The sequence below is a fragment of the Protopterus annectens genome, chromosome 3.part0 (assembly GCF_019279795.1).
Source record: "Protopterus annectens isolate FY-2018-M chromosome 3.part0, PAN1.0, whole genome shotgun sequence".
Taxonomy (NCBI): Eukaryota; Metazoa; Chordata; order Ceratodontiformes; family Protopteridae; genus Protopterus; species Protopterus annectens.
The window spans coordinates 97,839,379-97,862,772 of record NC_056731.1 but is presented as its reverse complement, the minus strand read 5'-3'; the positions used below and the strand labels follow the sequence as shown (position 1 = coordinate 97,862,772).

Here is a 23,394-nt window from a genome sequence, read left to right as displayed (position 1 = left end):
GGCACTTTGTTTTTGCCAAATGGGATGACTATACACTGTTTTGCATTTAGCTTGAGGCCATGGCTCTGGCACCAGTTGTCTGTTTCTTTGAGGCCCTTTTGGAGGATGCTTGTGTCGGCTGAAGAGTCGATTATGGCACCCAGTTTGCAGTCATCTGCGAACTTGGTCAGCCATAGTCCTTCCGTGTTGGCCTGTACCTCTGAGAAATATATCCCGAACAAGAGAGGTCCCAGGACTGAGCCTTGTGGGACGCCACTTGTAACTGGTTTGGAGTCTGACATGGCTCCAGCAATTCTAACCATGTGGGTTCTGTCCTTGAGCCAGTTTCCAACCCATCTAGTGACATAGGGGTTTATATTTAAGCTGGTGAGCATTATCTATAATGCCAGAGTGGGGTATTGTATCGAAGGCTTTTGCGAGGTCCAGGTAGGCTGTGTGGAACACCTTCCCCTTGTCAATGGCCTTGGTGACTGTTTCAAAGAAATCGACCAGGTTTAAGAGGCAGGATCTGCCCTTAAAGCCGAACTGGGTAGGATCCAGTGTCTGTAGGTCCCCAATATCTTTATTTATAAGGTCCATGATGATCCTTTCCATAGCTTTGCAGACCAAGCTAGTCAGGCTTATGGGGCGATAGTTTCCAGGATCCATTGAGGCACCACCTTTGTGGAGAGGGACCACCGTTGCTGTACGCCACTCTTTGGGTACATATCCTGTAGTAAGGCTGAGATTGAACAGTAGTTTTATGTTTGGGTTTAGCTCTTCTTGGAGTTCATGTAGGATGCAGCATGGGACACCGTCTGGTCCCATTGATGCTGTGTTTTTTGCTTTGGAGAGGGCGGCTCTTACTTGAGCATCTGAGATGTCAGGGGGGCAACACTCTGCTGGGATAGATATTTGCCCTTTTGGTGGAGAGGGGGGGGGGGGGAGTTTGCACTGAACCTGTCAGATAGGATGTTGGCAATGTCTGTGGGTTCGGTGTATTTTTTGTCATTTTGGACTAATTCTGAGCATATCTGGGAATTCCCACCCAGGTTCCTAACATAACTAAAGAAAGCCTTGTGATTATCCTTAGTGTCCTGTGCAGTTTTTCTCTCGAAGCTGGCCTTAGACGATTTTATGAGTGCCCGTAGTTTTTTGCTAATAGTGATCAAAGATGCCTTCCCTTTTTGGGATTTTGCTCTATCATATAGTAGCTTCCTCCTTCTATTGTATAGTTTGTTTATGGCTGGGGTCCACCAGACAGGACGTCTGCCTTTGGAGGATTGGGTCTTGGTTTTATTTGGGATTGCATGATCCATGCATTCCTGAAGGTGTTCATAGAATGCGTTTATAAAGGATTCTGCAGTCTGGGCCGTATTTTCCACAGGCCCGGGGGCTTTGAAGGATTCCACCTTGGTTTTGAGGAGTGTGAAATTTGCTTTAGAGAAGTTTTTCACTGTGGTTTTCTGGGCAGAGGTTGGGGTCTGGATGTGAATATCCAGTGAGATTAGTTTTTGGTCTGATCTTACCAGTGAGGGATACACTTCTGGTCTGGAGCATAGAGTCCCCATGTTGGTGATGATCAGGTCCAGTATGTTTTCCCCTCTTGTGGGAGTGGTAACAAGTTGTTCCATAGCATTTGAGTTTATAAATTCTAGGAACCTTTGGGCTAGGCTGTTGGAGCTGGAGTAATGCTCCCAGTCAATGTTTGGGTAGTTGAAGTCGCCAAATATAATAGTGTTTGGAGAGACCTTCATATTTTCCAGTGTGCTCAGGAAGGCCGAGTGGAGTTCCTGGGTTTGGGAGGGTGGTCTGTAGCAGGCTATAAACTGGAAGGCAGTTTTACCCACTGTTAGTTGCACATGGATAGTCTCTGATGCTTCGTGCTGTGCCACCAACCTGGAGGTGTGGGTATCTTTGACGAATATTGATACTCCCCCTCCTTTTGTGGTTTGGTCCAAGTTTTGGGGCCGAAAAGCATGGTATGAGGTATAACCTGGTAGTGCTGGGGTGCTCTCGGGAGCCTTGAACCAGGTTTCTGTTACTGCACAGATATCGATGTTCTCCATGCTAAGGAGAGTTTTGAGTGCATGCATCTTGAGGTTTAGACTTCTGGCGTTGAGTAGCACTACTCTTAGTTTCTTATCCCTTGTGATACCTATGGAGGTGGGTTTGTCTTTTGAGTCTTGCCTAAAAAAGGCACTATGGGGGTAGCAAGAGCCTTTGCCAATATCCGAAAGCCCAGGGGTGATAGGTGCAGGCTGTCCCTAGCGAAGCATCCTGGCTTGTCGAGCATGTCATCCCAGGCTGACAGGCATTGGATCCCCTTTGAATGACACCAGTACTTAAGCCAGTTGTTGAAATTGATCATCTTTTCTTCATATTGTGGCATCATTCTTGGTGAGGGTAAGATGCTACTCAAGGTCAGGGTCATACCGGCCTGGGCTACATGCTCAGAGAGCTCCTCTGTCTCTTTTCATGTAGTCCAGGAAGGTACGTCTCAGGTCATTCACACCAGCATGGACAATGACTGAGTCATATTTGTACTTGCCTTGGAGTGACCTGAGTGCTTGTGTTATGTGGCGGATCCTAGCGCCCGACAGGCAGCTCACCGTGACCTTCTCCTTGTTCAGACTGGTGAGCGGGACGTTACAAGTGTATCAGGTGTGTTGTTTAGCCTTAAGGGCTGTGACTGTTCAGCACACTGGCTGTGTGAGCTATGTGTTGCATGTGTTTTGTTTTGGTGTAGCGGTTGCTTGGGTGTCTGCTTTGGAGGTCTCTTCTGCTTAGGCAGATTTTTATTTAGAGTCTCCGAGTATGCTTTTGTGTGTTTGTGTTTGGTTTGCTGTCGTGGTAGGTCTATGTGAGACTGGAATTGTAGTGAGTGTGGTTTCCTTTTCCCCCTGACTGGTTACGCCAGTACTGAGTTGAGAGAGCTTAGCCTCCAGTATGGCTGTATGGTTGCATCTCTCACATGTGTTGGAATTTGTTGGGAGGAGGAGAGGGTTGTCTGTGTACATGAGGCAGTTGTAACATTGCCACAAGATTCCCAGATTCACCAGCTGGACCAGAGAGGAGATTGACAACTGATCTTTGGACATGCTAGAATAGTATTGGGAATTCCTTTATAATTGAAAAAAAAGGGCCAATGGGGAACAAGGTACTCAAGGGGAGTTTGTGAGGGTGTAGTGCTTTTAATTTTTTAGTGCTGACTTATATAATTGCTTTAGTGAGCAAGTGCCAGGTAACTTAAATGCAATGTGCTACAGGTAACTTAAATGCAAAAAAGACAAAGAGTAACTTTCATTCAAGTGAAACAAGGAAATAAGTACAGTAAGCAATGCAGATATCACTAGGGATCCACATAAACGCTGAAAAGCCGCGTTTAGGTGGAATTAGCGTTTCAGGGAAATAAGCAAACAAACAACAAGCATACAAACAAAGTTAGATTCAGCAGGCCTGGATCTAGTCTATACTACAGCAAACAAGGTGTACCAATTTCAGTAAGAAACAGTTCAAATATGCAGGCACTATAAGCCTTTAACCAGAAATTCCCAGCTCACAAGGGCAGAGTCCAGCCTCTCCTCCCACAAGAGTGCAGACCACGAACCTTCTTAATGTAAAATAACTGGCCTGAAGCCCAAGTGCTTAAACCAGAACTAATACACTTTTAGAATAACAGACACTGAGCCCTCAATCAGCAGTTCCCAACTTAGAAGGATGTAAGCTACCTGTCCTGCCACCACAGTGCAGGCCACAAACCTTCCTAATGTAAAACAACTGGTCTGAAGCCCAAGTGCTTAATCCAAAAGACTTAGAATGATAGCTACACTTTAATCAAGTTACTACCAAGCAGTAATAAATACAATTGAATACTTTAAAGAATGCCTGGATTAGTGCTCAAGTTATACAAACAAAGCTAGATTCAGCAGGCCGGATCTAGTCTATGCTTCAGCAAACAAGGTGTACCAGTTTCAGTAAGAAGCAGTTCAGGTATGCAGGCACTATAAGCCTTTAACCAGAAATTCCTTGCTCAGAAGGGCAGAGTCCAGCCTCTCCTCCCACAAGAGTGCAGACCACGAACCCTTTTAAAGTAAAATAACTGGCCTGAATCCCAAGTGCTTAAACCAGAATTAATACACTTTTAGAATAAGACACTGAGCCCTCAATCAGCAGTTCCCAACTTAGAAGGATGTAAGCTACCTGTCCTGTCCCTACAGTGCAGACCACAAGCCTCCTTAATGTAAAGCAACTGGTCTGAAGCCCAAGTGCTTAAACTAAAAGGCTTAGAATGAGTTACACCAAGCAGTAATAAATACAACGGAGTACTTTTAAGATGACGCAAAAGCAAAATAAAGTAGGAAGAAACACAAATACAGTAAAAGCAGATAACATTTTTTTTTTTTTGAGTGAGCAAATGAGATGGGCCCAGGAGGAGTATCCAAGTGCAAATTTACAAGAGGGGCGGGCAGTTTCAAAGCCACCAACAGTCACAACTTCCAGCTAGATATTGCTCAATGCAACACAAACAAATTACTTTAAATTGTGTATTTGATAAAAGTGCAGATAAAAATCTACTTAACTCCACTCATGCAGGTCTCAGTTGGCCAAAGCTCACTGTCATTAGGACGGTTTCCGTAAATAACAATTTTGGAGGATAAACATGGGACTCAGTGATATTGGTGATGGAGATGGAGCTGTCCATGCCAGGTATGAAAATTATATACTAACTGTAATGATTGATCTGTATTGGCAGTTCCATCTTCTTCACCATAACCCCTATTTGCACCATACCTCTTTCTTCGAAGATCCTGAAGGCTTTCTAGGTTCTGAGTTTATAGTTTGCAGGTCTGCTCATTTTGTTATATATTTACTTTGTTCTCTGCTTTTAGTGCACGATACTAGAATCTGGAGTATGGTATCTATTCACACAGCATTGTGATTAAAGGAGAGGGGCCATTTAATACCAGATAATTTTGTATGCTGGGCTGTTAAGCTCTACTAAATTACTCTTGCTGGTGATGAGACCAGTATGTATCCATTATTATGGTACATACATAACTTCCCATTTGTGGTTTGTACTGTCGTCTTATACAACTTGTGACATAACTGTTGACATTGGTTAGATAGATTATGCAGCTTTACTTGTTTATGGAACATGTTTGTATTTTTTTGGGGGGGGATCTATAGTAATTTATATGGTTAACATGTTCATTCCTCTCGTGTTGTGCAGGTATGAATTCTGCTGTTCGAGCTGTCGTGCGTATGGGATTATATGTAGGTGCTAAAGTTTATTTTGTTCACGAGGTAAGTGCTTTCTTTTTTCCTCTTGATTTATTGAGAACCAAGTTTTAAATAGTTGTGCAGATCCTACTCAAAGTGCAAAATAGGGTTTTACATAACTCCATTTACTGTAAGGAGCTTTGTATATTTATTTTGAAGTAAGCTGCACCACAGGTGGATGATCTAGGAGCCATATAACTCCCTGCAAGGAAACAGAACAAGCAAAACGCATCAATCATAAGTGCACCTCCTGTAATGTGTAGACATATGTAATGGCTTTGCTGTGAGATTGCATTTGTGCAAGCCATGTTTCACCCTCAGAGCATTTTCTCTTTTCTCCTGTGATGACTGACTGTAGAAATAATAATTATAAGTAAGAGAAGGATGCCCCACCTGGAAAAAAATGCTTTTTTGAACGGTCATTGCATTTGCGGAGAGTGAGCATTTTGGCAAGTTGACTGTTTTACTTGTAGTGAATGCAAAATCTGAGTTGTAGTTGGTTCCACCCCAACGGATGTGGGTGGCATGGTGCTCGGAGTGACAGTGCTGGTAGCATGGGCAGAAGAAAATGTTTGGTTACAAATAAAATTGTGAAATATTTTCTGGGGATACTTTTAATCTGTAAGCAAGTTTCATACATTCATTCTTCGGTACAGTATTTCTCCTGCTAAGGCTTGTGGAGGAGCAGGAGTTTAGTCTGGTGACCAGAGGGTCTGAGGCAGAGAGTCAGCCCTGGAATGGATGCCAGTCCATCTCAGGATGCCTGTATACTGTCACTGTAACAGTCTTGACACTTGCACACTACACACATACCAATGAGCAGTTTAGTGGCTGAACAGCTCAAGCAGTTCACCTGCCCGCATGTCTTTGGGATGTGGAACGAAATTGGATACCCTAGCTGAAGCTCACACAAACACTGGAAGGACATAAAGATTCTACACAAGAGGCACTCCAACCAGGAACTGAACCAGACAACTAAGTGCCATTTTCAACAAATAACTGTTCCCAAATCAGTGGTTCATGGGGCTGTGGTCAGTAAACTAGTGTACAGTATTTAGAAAGCAACTTGAGAAGTATTTTTTAGAAGACTACAAATGTAATCGCTTTAATGGCCCAGGTTAATATAACTAGTGGGATAAGCTAAATTGTGTGTCTATATATAACAACATTTTTAATAATGCATCCATCAAATCCTAACTGAACAGTACTTCACATTAGGCTTACCATAGACCTCAGGGTATTCACTAAATGTGATCTGTCATTGCAGTGAATAGTGAGGCACTTAAGTATTGTGAATGCATAGTGTGTGCAGCGTTATAAATAGGATTTACATAAAGTAACCTTCTAGCTATAGTGAGTTAGTTACTGTTTTACCATTTAACTTCTATCTTTGTATAAAATGGTGCTAATCCAATATTGTTACAAATGTACTGTAATTATCTGTCACAAAATGCTATTATTATTATTATTATTATTATTATTATTATTATTATTATTATAAACATGTTAGTTTTGTTTTTTTAAAAGCCACAGTCTCTGGTTGTAGCTGGAATGGGTCTTTGTGCTAGATTGCCTATCCTGTTAACAAAAGTAATTAAGCAGGTGAGTGTAAGTAAGGGAAGTTTCTAGTCACTGACAATAGACTCCTAATAGTTTGGCACTAAACTAGCAGATATGTTCAACTGGCTAACAGCACAGGTGGTATTGTCTAATGCTCTTTCTTCAAAATTTAAAGTAGTCAAACGATTAAAAGGGTGGCCTGGGAGGATAGTTTTATTTAACTCTTTGTTTGATCAGGGGTGCTGTTTTCTTGCATTTTTTGTGTACTACCTTGATGACCTGCAATTCTACACCCAACAACTGCTCTTTGTTGGACCTTGTAATTTCCCCCTGTAAACCATTATGTTTGCTGGTTGGGTAAGGGATAACCAAGACTGGAGTTAAATTTGTCATACAAGTGGGGAGCACATTTGTAAGGTACTTATAGTGTTTTGGCATGTAGTGCATTAGTTCATTACGCACAGCAGCTGCAGAACTATCCCTGTGGAACTGCTAGCAGCTGGTGTTAACTGCCACCCCTAACATCTAGCAGTGAATATTTAGTTCAACTAAATTCTCACCACCCCAAAGGAAGGGATGCATGCCTTTGTCTGCTTGGTCACCAATCCCTTGGTCAGCCATTACAGACAGATTTAGGTGAGAGTATTCTCTGTACACCACACTTAAACTGTACATCCATTGTATTAATTGTATAAAAGCTTTTCATCATTTTACCCTTCCTCCAATCGCTTAATTATTATCTGGTTTGTTTCAACAACTTTGACCATTCTTTCAACATAGGTTGAGTGCGTATGAGGTTTGCATTCTGATTCACCAGGGAATTATTGTATGTAAGAATTTGGAATTATTTTTACTGTGAACATTTTAGTTTAAAAACAAAAATGTGAATAGATCTGCCTACCTTGAGGTATTTATGCTTGATTTTAAGGTCTATAACAAGTGTTTTTATGGGGGGGGGGGGGTTCCAAACAAATGTATGTACTTGCTATTGTATGTGGCTACATAGGTTTAAAGTAGGTCATGATGACGTACACATGGTCTCATTTGGCTAGTTCACATAATGCTTATTTGATTTATTAAGTAGATTAACTGTTCTCTATTTTCAAAATCCTAACTTGTGTTTTGGCGTTTATTCTTTCTTCCTGTCACCTACTGCAGGGAACTGTTCGTGGTTATAGGAAAGCAGAAGGCTGGACTTTAATTTTCTTGATCATGCATTTTTTATGCATGGATTAATAAAAGAAAATAAGCTTTATGGATTGAGCTGTTAGTTTGTCTATTGTAAAACTCAGAAGAGTCTGTTTTGCGATTAAGGTTCCGAACAGAAAAAAGCCTATTTCCAGGTTATAATATGAAAATGGGTAGCGGTTTCAGTTTATTTTACCTGTTCTTTCTGTGAAAATGTCTGTGAAAGAAAAACAGATACAGGATCACATTGTTCACTGCATTTTAGTGTGGTTAAATGTTTGTATCCAAAGTACTGCAACAGTGAATAAACAGAAGCGCATGAGACTTTTGTTTGGTATTGACCACTCAGGTTATTGTGTACCAGTATGTTTTTAACATCTTTCATAGTTTGTCCTCTTTGAGGTAGTTTCAGAACATATCCATTGTAGGCATTTGCTCTGTATCAAATTTGTTAATGCTGTTTTTGAAGTTAAAAGTTACTGTTTGCACAATAGCGTATGACCTTTACACTGTGTTGGTTATTTTATTCATGCTTGCTGGCATAGAAGGAAAGCCTGTGTCTTATTATTCCTTGATGCGGAAATTGCATAATTGAAATATAGCTGCAGGCAGATATCAGCCTCTTGACATGATCTAGAATATCCCTCTGGAAGTGCAGGTATGAATTCTGAAACTGTGGCTGTTAGAGGGATATAGATCTGACTGGCCATATTCCATTATTCTGTTATTTTATTTTGTCAACGGAAGTGAACACTCATGCTCATTTGTGTTCAAACCTCTTTGACAATTACTAGCAGATGATGTTTGCCATGTTCCACTGAAATATTACCATCTACTGTTTATCTTGTTTTGGGGACTATCACAAACTGATGGTTTTTAACACTGTGATAAATCTATCCAAAACCAACAAGATTCTTCAGGCCTTTCTTGAACATAGAGTTAGCGTGTCGTCTTCCTGCTTCTTCTACTTGGCTATTTCTCCTGTTAAACAGATTATTATTTATAAAATTGAGAAGAGTAAAATCACCTAAGGAATGATTTAAAACAGAAACTTGCTTAAAAAATTAGAAAGCTTAGAAATCAAAGGCAAAAATCTGGTTTGCTACTAGGGCAGGCATCTGTACCCTATCTCTATGTAAACTCACTCATTTTTCAGCTGCTGGCATTTTGCTTTGCTGTTTCCCACAACCATTTGATGTTGGTCCTAGGTCTGCTTTTTGATCTGTATCATCACCTCCAGATAACCCCAGTTGTCTAATATTTTATATACTTCTGTGTCTGATTTTAATTTTTAGAGAACTCTTAACAGAGTGTGTTACCACCTGTATAGTTTAACAGTTTTCTACAGTCGGGGCTGTTTTAAGAGTTAATTGACTTTTCCAACTTTAATGGACTGTAAGAATGATGAGGAATTATTGCTTATGAAGGCCAGGTTGCGTTATTCTTATGGCTGGATACTAATTCTGAGGATGATATTTTTTTCTGGCTGTCCCCCAGAAAGGTTGCAGTCGATAAAGCATCACTTTTAAACAGGGTGGCATGGAGCTGCCATTTCTGAGAAGTATACTAAGCAATTGAAGCTATAGACTCCCAAGGCTCTTGAAGATTCTCTAGCAGTTCTATCTTTTGAAGATATTTTTTAGACCTTGCCTTTACATTCAGACTCCCAGCTACCTATTCCAAGACATCTGAACAGATTCAGTAAGGTCCTGGAGCATTAGATATTACAAAATTCTGTCACTGTCCCTATTAACAACAACAAGATTCATCATCCACTTTATCTGCCCCCCCCCCCCCCCCCCCTGGTCAGGAGGTCAGTTGGATATGAGAGTTGCAACAAGATGCACAGTAAATTTTGCATTAGTTCTAATCCCAGGTCCCACTTAAAGTACTTTAGGTTATCCGGTTGCTCTGGCATTTCTGTTAATAAAGCTAGCACAAGTAATGATCTGAAGTTGTTAATTTTCTTCCTATTCATCACTGATGGGTTCGGTTCCGAGGGCTCGGAACAGAGTCGCCCTTATACCAAGCTTGTGTACATCAAAAACTCTCGAGCTAAGCTGCCACACGCAATGCTCTTTACTCAGTTACCTCAGATCTCTTTTGCCGCACAGTCATATAGCAGCGTTTCACCGAGCTCTCCAGCGAAGTGCTTTTTTCACATACATTTACAAGTTTTGTAAAAAAAAATGTTCTCTCTTTATAATCTGTTCTTGATATCTATATTGTTTCAGCTCCACACACAGGTATTTCTCTCTTACCATTGTTGGTATTTCCTTTCTCTCTTCTTCATTTCCTCTCTTTCCTCACTCTTTTCCTTTTGCTTGAGTGTGTGTTCTGGGATGTCCAAAAAGGAGGGAACTACGGGATTTAAGCACTGCTCTTCTTGCATTGGTAAACTACTTAATAGTGACCTCCATGAAGTGTGTTGTGTACTGTTTGGGAATTCTGCATTTGTCAGCGTAACCCCCGTGTGATATTTGTCCTAGTTTCAGTCAGCGGACTCTGAATGAATGTCGTAAAACAAACTGAATTTTAAAGGGCCTACTTGCTTTGCCTTTTTCGGGGGCTATTTATGCGACTGAGGTCTCATCCCCTCCTTCTGTGGACAAGAAATGTCTTCGTTCGGACCCCTCTTCACCAGCCGGTGACAGAGGTAAAAGTCACAAGCACAAGGCCCATAAGTTCTCATCTGAACACAGTTCTGCTTCCTCGGTGCCTACTACTATATCAGCTCCGAGCTCGGCTCCAGCGAAGTTTACCGAGGTTGCCTCGTTGGCACCTACCCCGGCACAGACTACTATGGCACAGTCTACTGCCTCTGTACCAACCAGCTTATCGGTTTCTCTCTCAGCACCGACATCGCCCATTTCTGCTCGGATATCAGTTCCGACAACTACCTCGGAACCGTTTTGGTCATCCACCCCTATTGTAACTTTGGCTCCGAGCCTGTTCACTGCTCCAACCATACCGTTGTTACCAGTTTCAAAATTGGAGTCATCGGTGCCGTTTTGTGATACACCATGGACCCGATACTCATCTACTGTGGACCCATTAGCCGGACAAGCCCTGCAGCCACTTTTTGGACTGGCCTGATTTCCCCCTCAGGGGCATCGGTGAGATCCACCAGGAACCTTTCTGAATTTGATGTGGTGCGCCTTTTTGACCAGCTGCTGACCGCCAGGGGAATTTAAATCCGCCTAGACCTTATCCCACTCCAGGCTTTGGGTCTATTTCAACAGCAACCCGCACTTACTCTCCTCTTTTGGATCCCTTGGTTCCAAGGCTCATTTGGCCAACTTTTACAAGAGGACTCCCTTCCTTGGCGCTGACAACGACACTGTCTGAGGCCCTGAGACCACTTTGGGGTGTCTGTTCTGTCAGAACCCACCTTTCCACAATCTCATGCTTGGGGGGGGGTGTGGAACCTTGGTTCCAATGGTTTTGTCTGTCCTGACTTCAGATCTGAGGGTGACTACCACTCCGAGTCTGCTTGAAGCTCCGTCCCGGGGAGTGGACCATCTGGAGTGGGGTGTGACCCCGGTTCCAATTTTGTCTTCTTTGGTTCCGGGCTCCCACTCCTCTTTGGGCGGGCCTACTTTCCGGGTGATGGAGAGAGCTTGCTGCTAGCAATCCTCCTCCGTTGGTTATTCCCCCAGTTCCTTCTGAGCTGTAGCTGTCAAAGGCCACCCCCCCCCCAGAACTCCGATAGCACAAGGCCCAGGAAACCCCTCTCCAGGGCATTTCCCTTTCTGAGTCTTCGTCGGATGCTCCCACCGAAGAACCCCCTCAGAAACTGGGTGTGTAAGAGGAAACGCATGGACTCCCCAGAGGAGTCCTTCATGGAAGATATGGACTACGATGATGGGGAAGGGTCCCCACGGTCACCCCCTGACTATGTCTCCTTTGGAGACCTCATGAAAATCTTGAAACAGAGGGGTGACTGGAAGTCCTCCAACCCTTCCTCGGAGGAATCCATATTCCTGCATGCCTTTTGCTCTCTGCTCTCTACTTCTTGGGTGACCCCCCCGCTGATGAGTTGGTTAAACTCATCGTGCAACAGGCTTGGAAGAGCCCTGACTCCATTGAGGCCCTCCCCAGGAGATCAGACAAAGTACTGTCCCCCCCCAGAGGATCAACCCCATTGGTCTAGAGGTTTGCCATTGGATGCTATGGTGGTGGCGGCAGCCACGAAAAAGGACTTTGCAGAAGAGAGTCCTGCTGTTCACCTGCCCAACAGATGGTCCTGGGCAGTGGACAGGTTAGGGAAGCGAGTCTTTGCATCAGCGACCTTCGCAGTTGGGTCTCTGAACTTTCTGGTACATTTTACGAGGCTCCCGAGAGATCTCATCTCCGAACTCTCCGGAACCCTCGCGGGCCAAGTATCAGATGGAGAACGAGATAAAATTGCTTCCGAACTTGCCACCCTAGAATCATTGTCTAATTCATCCATGAGGTTGCTGTTGCACGCAACCGAAGGAGCAGTTAGAGCTGCGGGTGCTGGTGGCATCAGGAGACGCCACGCCTGGATGCGCATTTGCAACCTCGCAGACTCTTCCTTTCTAAATGCCCCTATCGAGCCATCTGCTCTGTTTGGTGCTAAGGTCAAGGATACATAAGACAGGAAGATCTTGTCTGCCGTTGGCCTATGCTTTTCCAAACCTCAGCGTTCCTTCTCCAGGAATCAGAGGAGTGGAAAGATGTGGCACAAGAAGTCTCAAGGTCCTTTCCGAGATGCAAGTGGTGAGGACTCCTCCAGAGGCAGAGGGGGGGTTCCAATAATGGAAGAAGTCCCTTTTGGGGCAGAAGGGCTCCCCGGAACCAGGGCTCCAGAGATTCCTTCTCTGGTAGACCATATCAGCGCTCCTGAGGCACTGCCCGATTGCTTTCCTCTGGAAGCAGTCTGGGTGCGTTTTTCTCTGCACCAAGCTGCCTGGCTCTCCATTACGAATGATCAGTGGGTGCAGAGAATCATTACCAGTAGCTACCATATTCCCCTAATAACTTATCCAAGACCTCCGAAATCCCTTCCCGATGTTCCACCCAGTCATAGGGAGGAGGCAGCTTCCGAAATAAGAAAGCTATTTCAAAAACGAGCAATCCAACAGGTCCCCCCATATCAGTGCGGCTCAGGGTTCTACTCTAGATTCTTTTTGGTGCCAAAGAAAATAGGGGACTGGAGGCCCATTCTGGATCTCCGCCAACTAAACAAATCGGAAGTTCAGACCAAGTTCCACATGGTCACAATTCAGTCCATCCTCCCCTTTCTGCAGGAGGGTATGTGGATGTGCTCATTAGATCTCCAGGATGCGTATTACCATATCAAGATGGACAAGCGCTCCAGGAGCCACTTCCTCTTCTGGATGGGAGCCAATCTCTACCAATTCAGAGCCCTGCCTTTCGGTCTCTTGACGGCCCCCAGAGTGTTCACGAAATGCCTTGCAGTGGTAACGGCTCATATGAGACTTATTCCAGGTGTTCCATACCTGGACGATTGGCTCCTCTCCACCCCCACCAAGCGTCTTCTGGTCAGGGCCCTCCTCAACACACTGGCTCTAGCGGAGTCATTAGGCATCACCATACATTGGGAGAAATCAAACCTTCAACCATCACAACAAGTGGAATTCATAGGGGCAATATTCAACAACTAGTCAAGGCTGATCTCACTTCCTCTCCACAGGCTTCAGAGAATAAGGGCACAAGTTCAGGTGAAACTCTGTCAAAGCAAGGTGTCTGCAAGGGAAGTCCTCCAAGCCTTGGGATATTTGTCTGCAGCCATCCCCATAGTTCCCTTAGCCAGACTACACATGAGATTACTACAATGGCTCCTTCAGGCCCAGTGGATACCCAGTCTTCACCCCCTGAGCTCACAGATTCTCATCACCAACATTTGCAAACAAGATCTCCTCTGGTGGATGAGTACAGATGAAACTCTTTGGTGTTGCCCCTTCCAGGTTCCACAGCCCAGCACCACAGTAACCACAGACGCTTCCCTGATGGGGGTGGGGGGCCACTTCTAGGGAAAGTCAGTCCAATGCACATGGTCTGATGTAGAGGTCAATTTGCATATCAGTGTCCTGAAGTTAAGAATGGTGCTTTTGGCACTGCAAGCTTTTCAGCCGCTCCTTCCGTCTGGAACGATTGCTGTCCAGTCGGCCAACATGTTCATGGTCTGGTACATAAACCGGGAGGGACCAAATCTTACCCCCCTCTGTCGTGAAGCCAGGAGAATCTGGCAGTGGGCGATGGCTTCCAACCGCTTTCTGATCGCACCGCATATCCCGAGGAGCTCCAATGTGATGCGGACAGACTGAGCAGATGCATTATTCATCCTCACGAGTGGTCTCTCATCCGGAGTGTGGCAGCGGAAATTTTCAGCCGTTGGGGCCAGCCATGCTGCAATCTTTTTGCCTCCCCTTCAAACATAAAATGCAGCAGCTACTTTGCCCTCTTTCCCCCTGTCAGGGAGTCACAGAGCGATGCTTTAATCCACGATTGGCCCACGGATTTCCTTTATGCTTACCCTCCAATTCCTCTGATTCCCCTTGTTCTACGGAAAGCTATTCGGTTAAGAAGCAAAGTGATCCTCATTGCCACGTTCTGGCCTCGTCAAGTGTGGTTTCCCTTCCTTCGACCTCATCTGTTACAACTTTCTTGGATCCTAGACACTCATCAGTACCTCATATCTCACCCACAAGGGCTGACTTCCCCTGAATCTGTCCACTCTCAAGCTGACCGCTTGGTTTCTTCACTTCCATTAGTTGCCAGGTAGGAAACCCTCTCCTCACCCATCTTTGATTTTATCTTGGCCTCTCATAAACCATCCACCAGGAAACTTTACAGGGATAAAGGGAAAAAATTCTCTATTTGGTCACGTAATCAGAAGCTAGACACGTTCTCAGCCCCCATAGCCACTATTCTTCATTATCTGGCTGAACTGTTCCACAAAGGGGCCTCAGCTTCCACCATTCAAGTCCATCTAGCAGCCATTTCCAACTTTCATAACTGGTCTGAAGGAGTGCCACTTATCTCCTCTCACCTTTGCAAGACCTTCCTCAAGGGTATTTTTCACAGCAGGCCTCCCATCAGACAGCCGGTGGAGGCATGGAATCTGTCCTGGATTCTGCAGTCTCTCTCTCTCTGCCCCCGTTTGAGCCGGCAGCGACATGTGATCTAAAATTCCTGTCCTGAAAATACTTATTCCTGGTGGCTATAACTTCAGCCAGAAGAATTTCTGAATTACAAGCATTATATATCAAGAGCCCTTATCTGATCTTTCATAAGGGCAGATTATCACTTTATAATAACCCATCCTTTCTCCCCAAAGTGGTTTATGATTTTTCGATTAACCAGTCCATTGAGCTCCCTGTATTTTTTCCAAATTACTCTATAGACAATTACGTTTCTACCTGGACAGAACAAAATCCTTTTGCAAGTGAGACCAGCTTTTCATTTCCTTTGCGGGCCCTAGAATGGGAGGCACAGTATCGAAAGTTACTTTGTCTAAATGGCTCAAGGATTGCATTGCCGTCACATATTCACTTACGGAGGGATCAAAGCCTGACCAAATCAAAGCTCACTCAACTAGGGATATTGCAACATCTGTTGCCTTCCACTCTAGGGCCTCCATGGATGACGTTTGTGCAGCTGCCATTTGGGCTAAGCCCCACAGTTTTATCAAGCATTACAAATTGGATCTGCTCTCCAGGGGAAGAGCGGCCTTTGGTTCTATGGTTCTCAGGAATGTTCTTCCATAAGGGCCACCCAGGTTCTTCAAGTAGCTGGTGACATGGTCCCATCAGTGATGAATAGGAAGAAGATTAACAACTTCAGATAAAGAAGTTAAGTCTTACCATAACATTCTATCTGAGTTGTTGATCTTCTTCCAGTCATCACACCCTCCCACCGACCCCCTCCTAAGGTTCCTGGCAGATCTTCTGGGTCTTTGTGGTGTATTAGGGTTTCTGCGAAGAGATGGCCTCTGACTTATTCTTCTTCTATATGTTGCATGCAAACTCGATCTGAGGTAACTGAACCAAGGGCATTGTGGGTAGCAGCTTAGCGCGAGAGTTTTTGGTGCACGCAAGCTTGGTATAAGGCCGACTCTGTTCCGAGCCCATCAGTGATGACTGGAAGAAGATCAACAACTCAGATGGAACGTTATGGTAAGACAAAACTTCTTTTTATTTGCTAGGATAAGGGAAAGGATTATAGTAAAGATTTTTTTTCCTGTATCCAAAAAAAGGCAGTCCTTGAAAGCCCATTTTAGAATTCAAGAATATAAACCAGTGTACAAAAAAAATTTGACACTACAAACCTTATTGTTTCATATTGACCGTGGACATGCAATGTGTTTTCAGATTTGTGTTTGCAGGACGCATGCAGCATTTTTGACATTTCGTACCATTTGTTTTTTTCAGTTACACTCCAGGTGTTCACAACATATCTAGCATCAGTGCACAGCATCTAAGCATAATGGGGAATTCATATCATCCCATTTCTAGACAACTTTGATACAAGCAGATTTTCTTCAGGCATTAACTTTACTGTTTTGTATATAGTGTTTTCAGAGCCAAAGCTGTGCTTGATTTTTGGATACCATCCTTGATGCAGCAGTATACATTATTTAGGTTCATAGGTTCATAGGTTCATACTAGGCTATCTGCCCTAGGGCATTTATAAGCCTAGCCAGAGTATGTTTGGCTTTCGCCACCCATTTTAAATTAATTTTGCTATGCCCTTTTTCGAGGTTAGTATACTGTGACTCTGTCTAACAGTGACACAGAAGTGATACCCGGGGTAAACCTACGATCTCCCATCCACTCATCAAGATTCCTCTTGAAAAGAGTCAATGAGGGACTCTGCCTAACCTGGACTGGGATTTTATTCCAGAGTGAAGGGAGCCTCTGGGTTATAAATCTGTCCCTCCAGCATGCCCTATTTATTTCAGTGCTGAGGTTCAGGTCTCTCGAGCGTGTAGCTCGATGGGATTTGGATTTTTTGAGGTGCAGCATGTCTTTTAATTCCTGGTTGGACATGGCCTTATACGTCCGGCACAGGTCACCTCTGAGCAGGCGGTATGCCACTGAGTAGAGCTGGAGTTTCTTTAACCGGGCAGCATATGGCATCTGTTTGAGCCCTTTGATCCTCTTGGTGAAGTACTTTTGGGGTCTTTCCAGTTGCTGCAGGTGTTTGGTAAGGTACATCCCAAAAGGGGCATTGTACTCAATTATGGGCCTGATGAGGGATGAGTAAAGAGGCACGATGACCTCCCCTAATCTAGATGTGAATCCCTTCATGATTAGGTGGGCTATATAAAATGTTTTTCTAACCACTTTGGCCACGTGGTTGTCAAATGAGAGATTGCTAGCAACTTGGGTCCCCAGGTCCCTAATTTCTTCTGTACTTAATGAATTACCACCTATGTGGTAATTTGTGGGCACTTTGTTTTTGCCAAAGGGGATGACTATACACTTTTTGGCGTTTAGCTTGAGGCCATGGCTCTGGCACCAGTTGTCTGTTTCTATGAGGCCCTTTTGGAGGATGCTTGTGTCGGCTGGAGAGTCGATTATGGCGCCCAGTTTGCAGTCATCTGCGAACTTGGTCAGCCACAGTCCTTCCGTGTTGGCCTGTACCTCCGAGAAATATATACCAAACAAGAGAGGTCCCAGGACTGAGCCTTGTGGGACGCCACTTGTAACTGGTTTGGAATCTGACATGGCTCCAGCAATTCTAACCATGTGGGTTCTGTCCTTGAGCCAGTTTGCAACCCATCTAGTGACATAGGGGTTTATATTTAAGCTGGTGAGCTTATCTATAATGCCCGAGTGGGGTATTGTATCGAAGGCTTTTGCGAGGTCCAGATAGGCTGTGTGGACCACCTTCCCTTCGTCAATGGCCTTGGTGACTGTTTCAAAGAAGTCAACCAGGTTTAAGAGGCAGGATCTGCCCTTAACAAAGCCAAACTGGGTAGGATCCAGTGTCTGTAGGTCCCCAATGTCTTTATTTATGAGGTCCATGATGATCCTTTCCATAGCTTTGCAGACCAAGCTAGTCAGGCTTATGGGGCGATAGTTTCCAGGGTCCGTTGAGGCACCACCTTTGTGGAGAGGGACCACTGTTGCTGTCGCCACTCTTTGGGTACATATCCTGTAGTAAGGCTGAGATTGAACAGTAGTTTTATGTTTGGGTTTAGCTCTTCTTGGAGTTCATGTAGGGCGCAGCCTGGGACACCGTCTGGTCCCATTGATGCTGTGTTTTTTGCTTTGGAGAGGGCGGCTCCCACCTGAGCATCTGAGATGTCAGCGGGGGCAGCACTCTGCTGGGATAGATATTTGCCCTTTTGGTGGGGAGGGGGGGGGGAGTTTGCGCTGAACCTGTCAGCTAGGATGTTGGCAATGTCTGTGGGATCAGTGTATTTTTTGTCATTTTGGACTAATTCTGAGCATATCTGGGAATTCCCACCCAGGTTCCTAACATAACTAAAGAAAGCCTTGTGATTATCCTTAGTGTCCTGTGCAGTTTTTCTCTCGAAGCTGGCCTTTGACTATTTTATGAGTGCCCTTAGTTTTTTGCTAATACTGATCAGAGATGCCTTCCCTTTTTGGGATTTTGCTCTATCATGTAGTAGCTTCCTCCTTCTATTGTATAGTTTGTTTATGGCTGGGGTCCACCAGACAGGTCCGTCTGCCTTTGGAGGATTGGGTCTTGGTTTTATTTGGGATTGCATGATCCATGCAGTCCTGAAGGTGTTCATAGAATGCATTTATAAAGGATTCTGCGGTCTGGGCCGTATTTTCCACAGGCCCGGGGGCTTTGAAGGATTCCACATCTGTTTTGAGGAGTGTGAAATTTGCTTTAGAGAAGTTTTTCACTGTGGTTTTCTGGGCAGGGGGTGGGGTCGGGATGTGAATATCCAGTGAGATCAGTTTATGGTCTGATCTTACCAGTGAGGATACACTTCTGGTCTGGAGCATAGAATCCCCATGTTGGTGATGATCAGGTCCAGTATGTTTTCCCCTCTTGTGGGAGTGGTAACAAGTTGTTCCATAGCATTTGAGTTTATGAATTCTAGGAACCTTTGGGCAAGGGTGTTGGAGCTAGAGTAATGCTCCCAATCTATGTTTGGGTAGTTGAAGTCGCCCAATATAATGGTGTTGGAGAGACCTTCATATTTTCCAGTGTTCTCAGGAAGGCAGTGGGGTTCCTGGGTTTGGGAGGGTGGTCTGTAGCAGGCTATAAACTGGAAGGCAGTTTTACCCACTGTTAGTTGCACATGGATAGTCTCTGATGCTTCGTGCTTTGCCACCAACCTGGAGGTGTGGGTATCTTTGATGAATATCGATACTCCCCCTCCTTTTGTGGTTCGGTCCAAGTTTTGGGTACGAAAAGCATGGTATGAGGTATAACCTGGTAGTGCTGGGGTGCTCTCGGGACCCCTGAACCAGGTTTCTGTTACTGCACAGATATCTATGTTCTCCATGCTAAGGAGAGTTTTGAGTGCGTGCATCTTGAGGTTTAGACTTCTAGCGTTGAGTAGCATTACTCTTAGTTTCTTATCCCTTGTGATACCTATGGAGGTGGGTTTGTCTTTTGAGCCTTGCCTAAAAAAGGCACTATGGGGGTAGCAAGAGCCTTTGCCAATATCCGAAAGCCCAGGGGTGACAGGTGCAAGCCCCTTCTCCCCCCCCCCCCAAACATTTTTATTGAATTATCACTTGTGACATATGCAAATTTAGTTTCATATAAAAGTAATCAAATTATATTAACATAAACATTATACTTCTCACATATTGCTATATATTATATAACCTAAGCAATATTGCATAACTTATTCAATTCCTGCCTTTTAAAACAAGAAACATCATTATTAGGTTCATAGGTTCATAGGTTTATACTAGGCTATCTGCCCTAAGGCATTTATAAGCCTAGCCCAAATTTTTGTGGCTTACACCACCCCTTATATGAAAAAATACTGTGCCCATTAGTTTGTTGTGCCTCTGTCCAGCAGTGACACAGAGATGATTCCCGGGGTAAACCTACGGTCTCCCATCCACAGGTCTAGATTTCTCTTGAACAGAGTCAGCGAGGTGCTCTGCCTCACATGGACCGGGATTTTATTCCACAGCATAGGGAGTCTCTGAGTGATAAATCTATCCCTCCAGCACGTCCTATTTATATCCGTGCTAAGGTTTAAGTCGCTTGCTCTAGTGGTTTTGGTGGATTTGGATTTTTTGAGGTGGAGCATGTCCATTAATTCGGCGTCGGACATGGCCTTGTATGTCAGGCACATGTCACCTCTGAGCAGACTGTATGCGACTGAATAGAGCTGGAGTTTCTTCAATCTGGCAGCATATGACAGATTTTGGAGTCCCTTTATCCTTTTGGTGAGGAACTTTTGGGGTCTCTCCAATTGCTGCAGATGTCTGGTGAGATACATCCCGAATGGGGCATTGTACTCGATCATTGGTCTGATAAGTGAAGAGTACAGGGAACAATGACCTCACTAGATCTGGATGTGAATCCCTTCATGATCAGGTGGGCAATGTAGAAGGTCTTTCTAACCACTTTAGCAATGTGAGTGTCAAAAGAAAGGCCACTGTCAACCTGGGTCCCCAGGTCCCTGATAACCTCTTCTGTGCTTAGTGGATTGCCACCTATATGGTAGCTTGGGGTTACCTTGTTTTTCCCGAAGGGTATGACTATACATTTTTGGCGTTTAACTTCAGGCCATGGCTCTGGCACCAGCTATCTGTTTCCGTGAGTCCCTTCTGAAGGATATCCGTGTCCGATGCACTTTCCACTATGGCCCAGTTTGCAGTCGTCTGCAAACTTTGTCAGCCAAAGTCCTCCCATGCTGGCCTGTACTTCTGAGAAGTAGATGCCAAACAATAGGGGCCAAGGACCGAGCCCTGTGGGACACCACTTGTAACCGGCTTGGAGTCTGACACAGCGCCAGCAACTCTAACCCTGTGGGTTCTGTCCTTAAGCCAGTTTGCAACCCATCTTGTGACATATGGGTTTACATTTAAGCTGGTAAGTTTTTCTACAATACCCGAGTGGGGTATTGTGTCAGCCTTTGCAAGGTCAAGGTAGGCTGTATGGACTGCCGTTCCCTCATCAATGGCCTTGGTGACTGTTTCAAGAAGTCGACCAAGTTCAAAAGGCATGATCTTCCCTTGACAAAGCCAAACTGGGTCGGGTCCAATGTCTGCAAGTCCCCTATATCTTTGTTTATGAGCTCCATTATGATCCTCTCCATAGCTTTGCAGACTAGACTTGTTAAGCTTATGGGGCGGTAATTACCAGGGTCCGTGAGGCGCCGCCTTTGTGGAGTGGGACCACAGTTGCCGTCGCCACTCCTTGGGCACGTATCCTGTGGTAAGGCTGAGATTAAACAGCTGCCTTATGTGCGGGGTTAATTCCTCATTTAGCTCGTGTAGCACACAGCCGGGGACACCATCCGGTCCCATTGATGCTGTGTTTTTAGCTTTAGAGAGCAGCTTTCACCTGCGCATTTGAGATGTCCGGGAGGCTACACTCGGCTGGGATAGTTATCTCTCCTTTAGGGGGGGAGAGGGGGGTGAGGTTCAGTGCAAACTTGTCTGCCAGTATGTTGGCAATGTCTGTGGGTTCAGTGATTTTTGTATCATTTTGGACTAATTCTGAGCATATCTGGGAGTTTCCACCCAGGTTCCTAACATAGCTGAAAAGGCCTTATGATTGTCCTTTGAATCCATGGCAGTTTTTCTCTCAAAATTGGCCTTAGTTGATTTTATGAGTGCTCGTATTTTTTTACTAATAATGATCAGGGGTGACTTCCCTTTTATGGATTTTGTTCTATCATGTAATAGCTTTCTCCTCTTATTGTAAAGTTTGTTAATGGCTGGGGTCCACCAGACTGGACGTTTGCCCTTTGTGGAAAGAGTCTTGGTTTTATTTGGGATTGCCTGATCCATGCAGTCCTGGAGGTGTTCATAGAAGGCATTTGTAAGGGCTTCCGCAGCTTGGGTTGTGGTTTCCTCTGGCTCAGGGGCCTTGAAGGATACTACACCAGTCTTGAGTAGTGTGAAGTTTGCTTTAGAGAAGTTCTTCACTATGGTATCTTTTGTTTGGGGTGGGGGCGGGATGTGGGTTTCCAGTGAGATTAGTTTATGATCAGATCTCACCAATGAGGGATATACTTCGGTGTGGAGCATTTTGTCCCCATGTTTGTGACAATGAGATCTAGTATATTTTCTCCTCTCGTGGGAACAGTGACTAGCTGTTCCATGGCATTTGAATTTATGAACTCCAGGAACCGTTGGGCTAGAAAGTTAGGGCTTGAGTAATGTTCCCAGTCTATATTCGGGTAGTTGAAGTCACCCAATATGATGGTGTTTGGAGATACATTTGTACCCTCCAGTGTCTTCAGGAAGGCTGTGTGGGGTTCCTGAGTTTGAGAGGGTGGCCTGTAGCATGCTACAATTTGTAGAGCAGTTTTGCCTATGGTTAGTTGCACCTGGATGGTTTCCGAAGCTTTGCGTTGCCACCAACCTGGAGGTGTGGGTATCCTTTATGAATATGGATACACCCTCCTTTTGTGGTGTGGTCCGGGTTTTGGGGCGGAACGCATGATATGAGGTAAAACCTAATAGTGCCGGGTGCTCTCAGGAGCCTTGAAGCAGGTTTCAGTTACAGCACAGACATCGATGTTCTCCATACTGAGAAGGGCCTCGAGTGCGTGCATTTTGAGATTTAGACTTCTGGCGTTGAGCAGCATTACCCTCAGTTTCTTCCCATTTTTGTTTTCTAGGGTGGTAGGTTTAGAATTTGAGCCTTGCCTAAAAAGGCACTATGGGGTGGCAAGAGCCTTAGCCAATATCCGGAATCCCAGGGGTGACAGGTGCAAGCCGTCCCTTGAAACAGCGTGGCTTGTCAAGCATGTCATCCCAGGCAGACAGACACTGGATCCCCTTTGAATGACACCAGACATTAAGCCAATTGTTAAAGCTGATCATCTTGTCTCTATATTGTGGCATCATTCTTGGTGAAGGAAGGATACTGCTCAGGGTTAGGGTCATACCTGCCTGGGCTACATAATCAGAGAGCTCCTCTATGTCTCTTTTCATGTAGTCCAGGGAGGTACGTCTCAGGTCGTTCACACCAGCATGGACAATGACTGTGTCATATTTGTACTTGCCGTGGAGTGACCCGAGTGCTTGTGTTATGTGGCGGATTCTAGCGCCCGATAGGCAGCTTACTGTGACCCTCTCCTTGTTCAGCCTGGTGAGTGGGACCTCGGTGTGTCTGACTATGGAGTCACCTATGACAAGTATGTTTGGTGTTGTATTTGGCCTTAAGGGCTGTGACTGCTTTGCACACTGCTTTTGTGGTTTATGTGTT

General features: G+C 44.8%; 1 protein-coding gene across 8 annotated transcripts in view; it reads left to right on the top strand.

Moving 5' to 3' along the window:
* Positions 1–23,394, top strand: part of LOC122796266 (phosphofructokinase, platelet) — a 987,903-nt gene that overhangs the window by 178,345 nt on the left and 786,164 nt on the right. For all 8 annotated transcript variants that reach the window (XM_044064600.1, XM_044064606.1, XM_044064604.1 and 5 more), the window contains exon 2: positions 5,213–5,286. In XM_044064600.1, the coding sequence (XP_043920535.1) occupies positions 5,213–5,286 (74 nt within the window). The remainder of the gene's footprint in view (positions 1–5,212; positions 5,287–23,394) is intronic.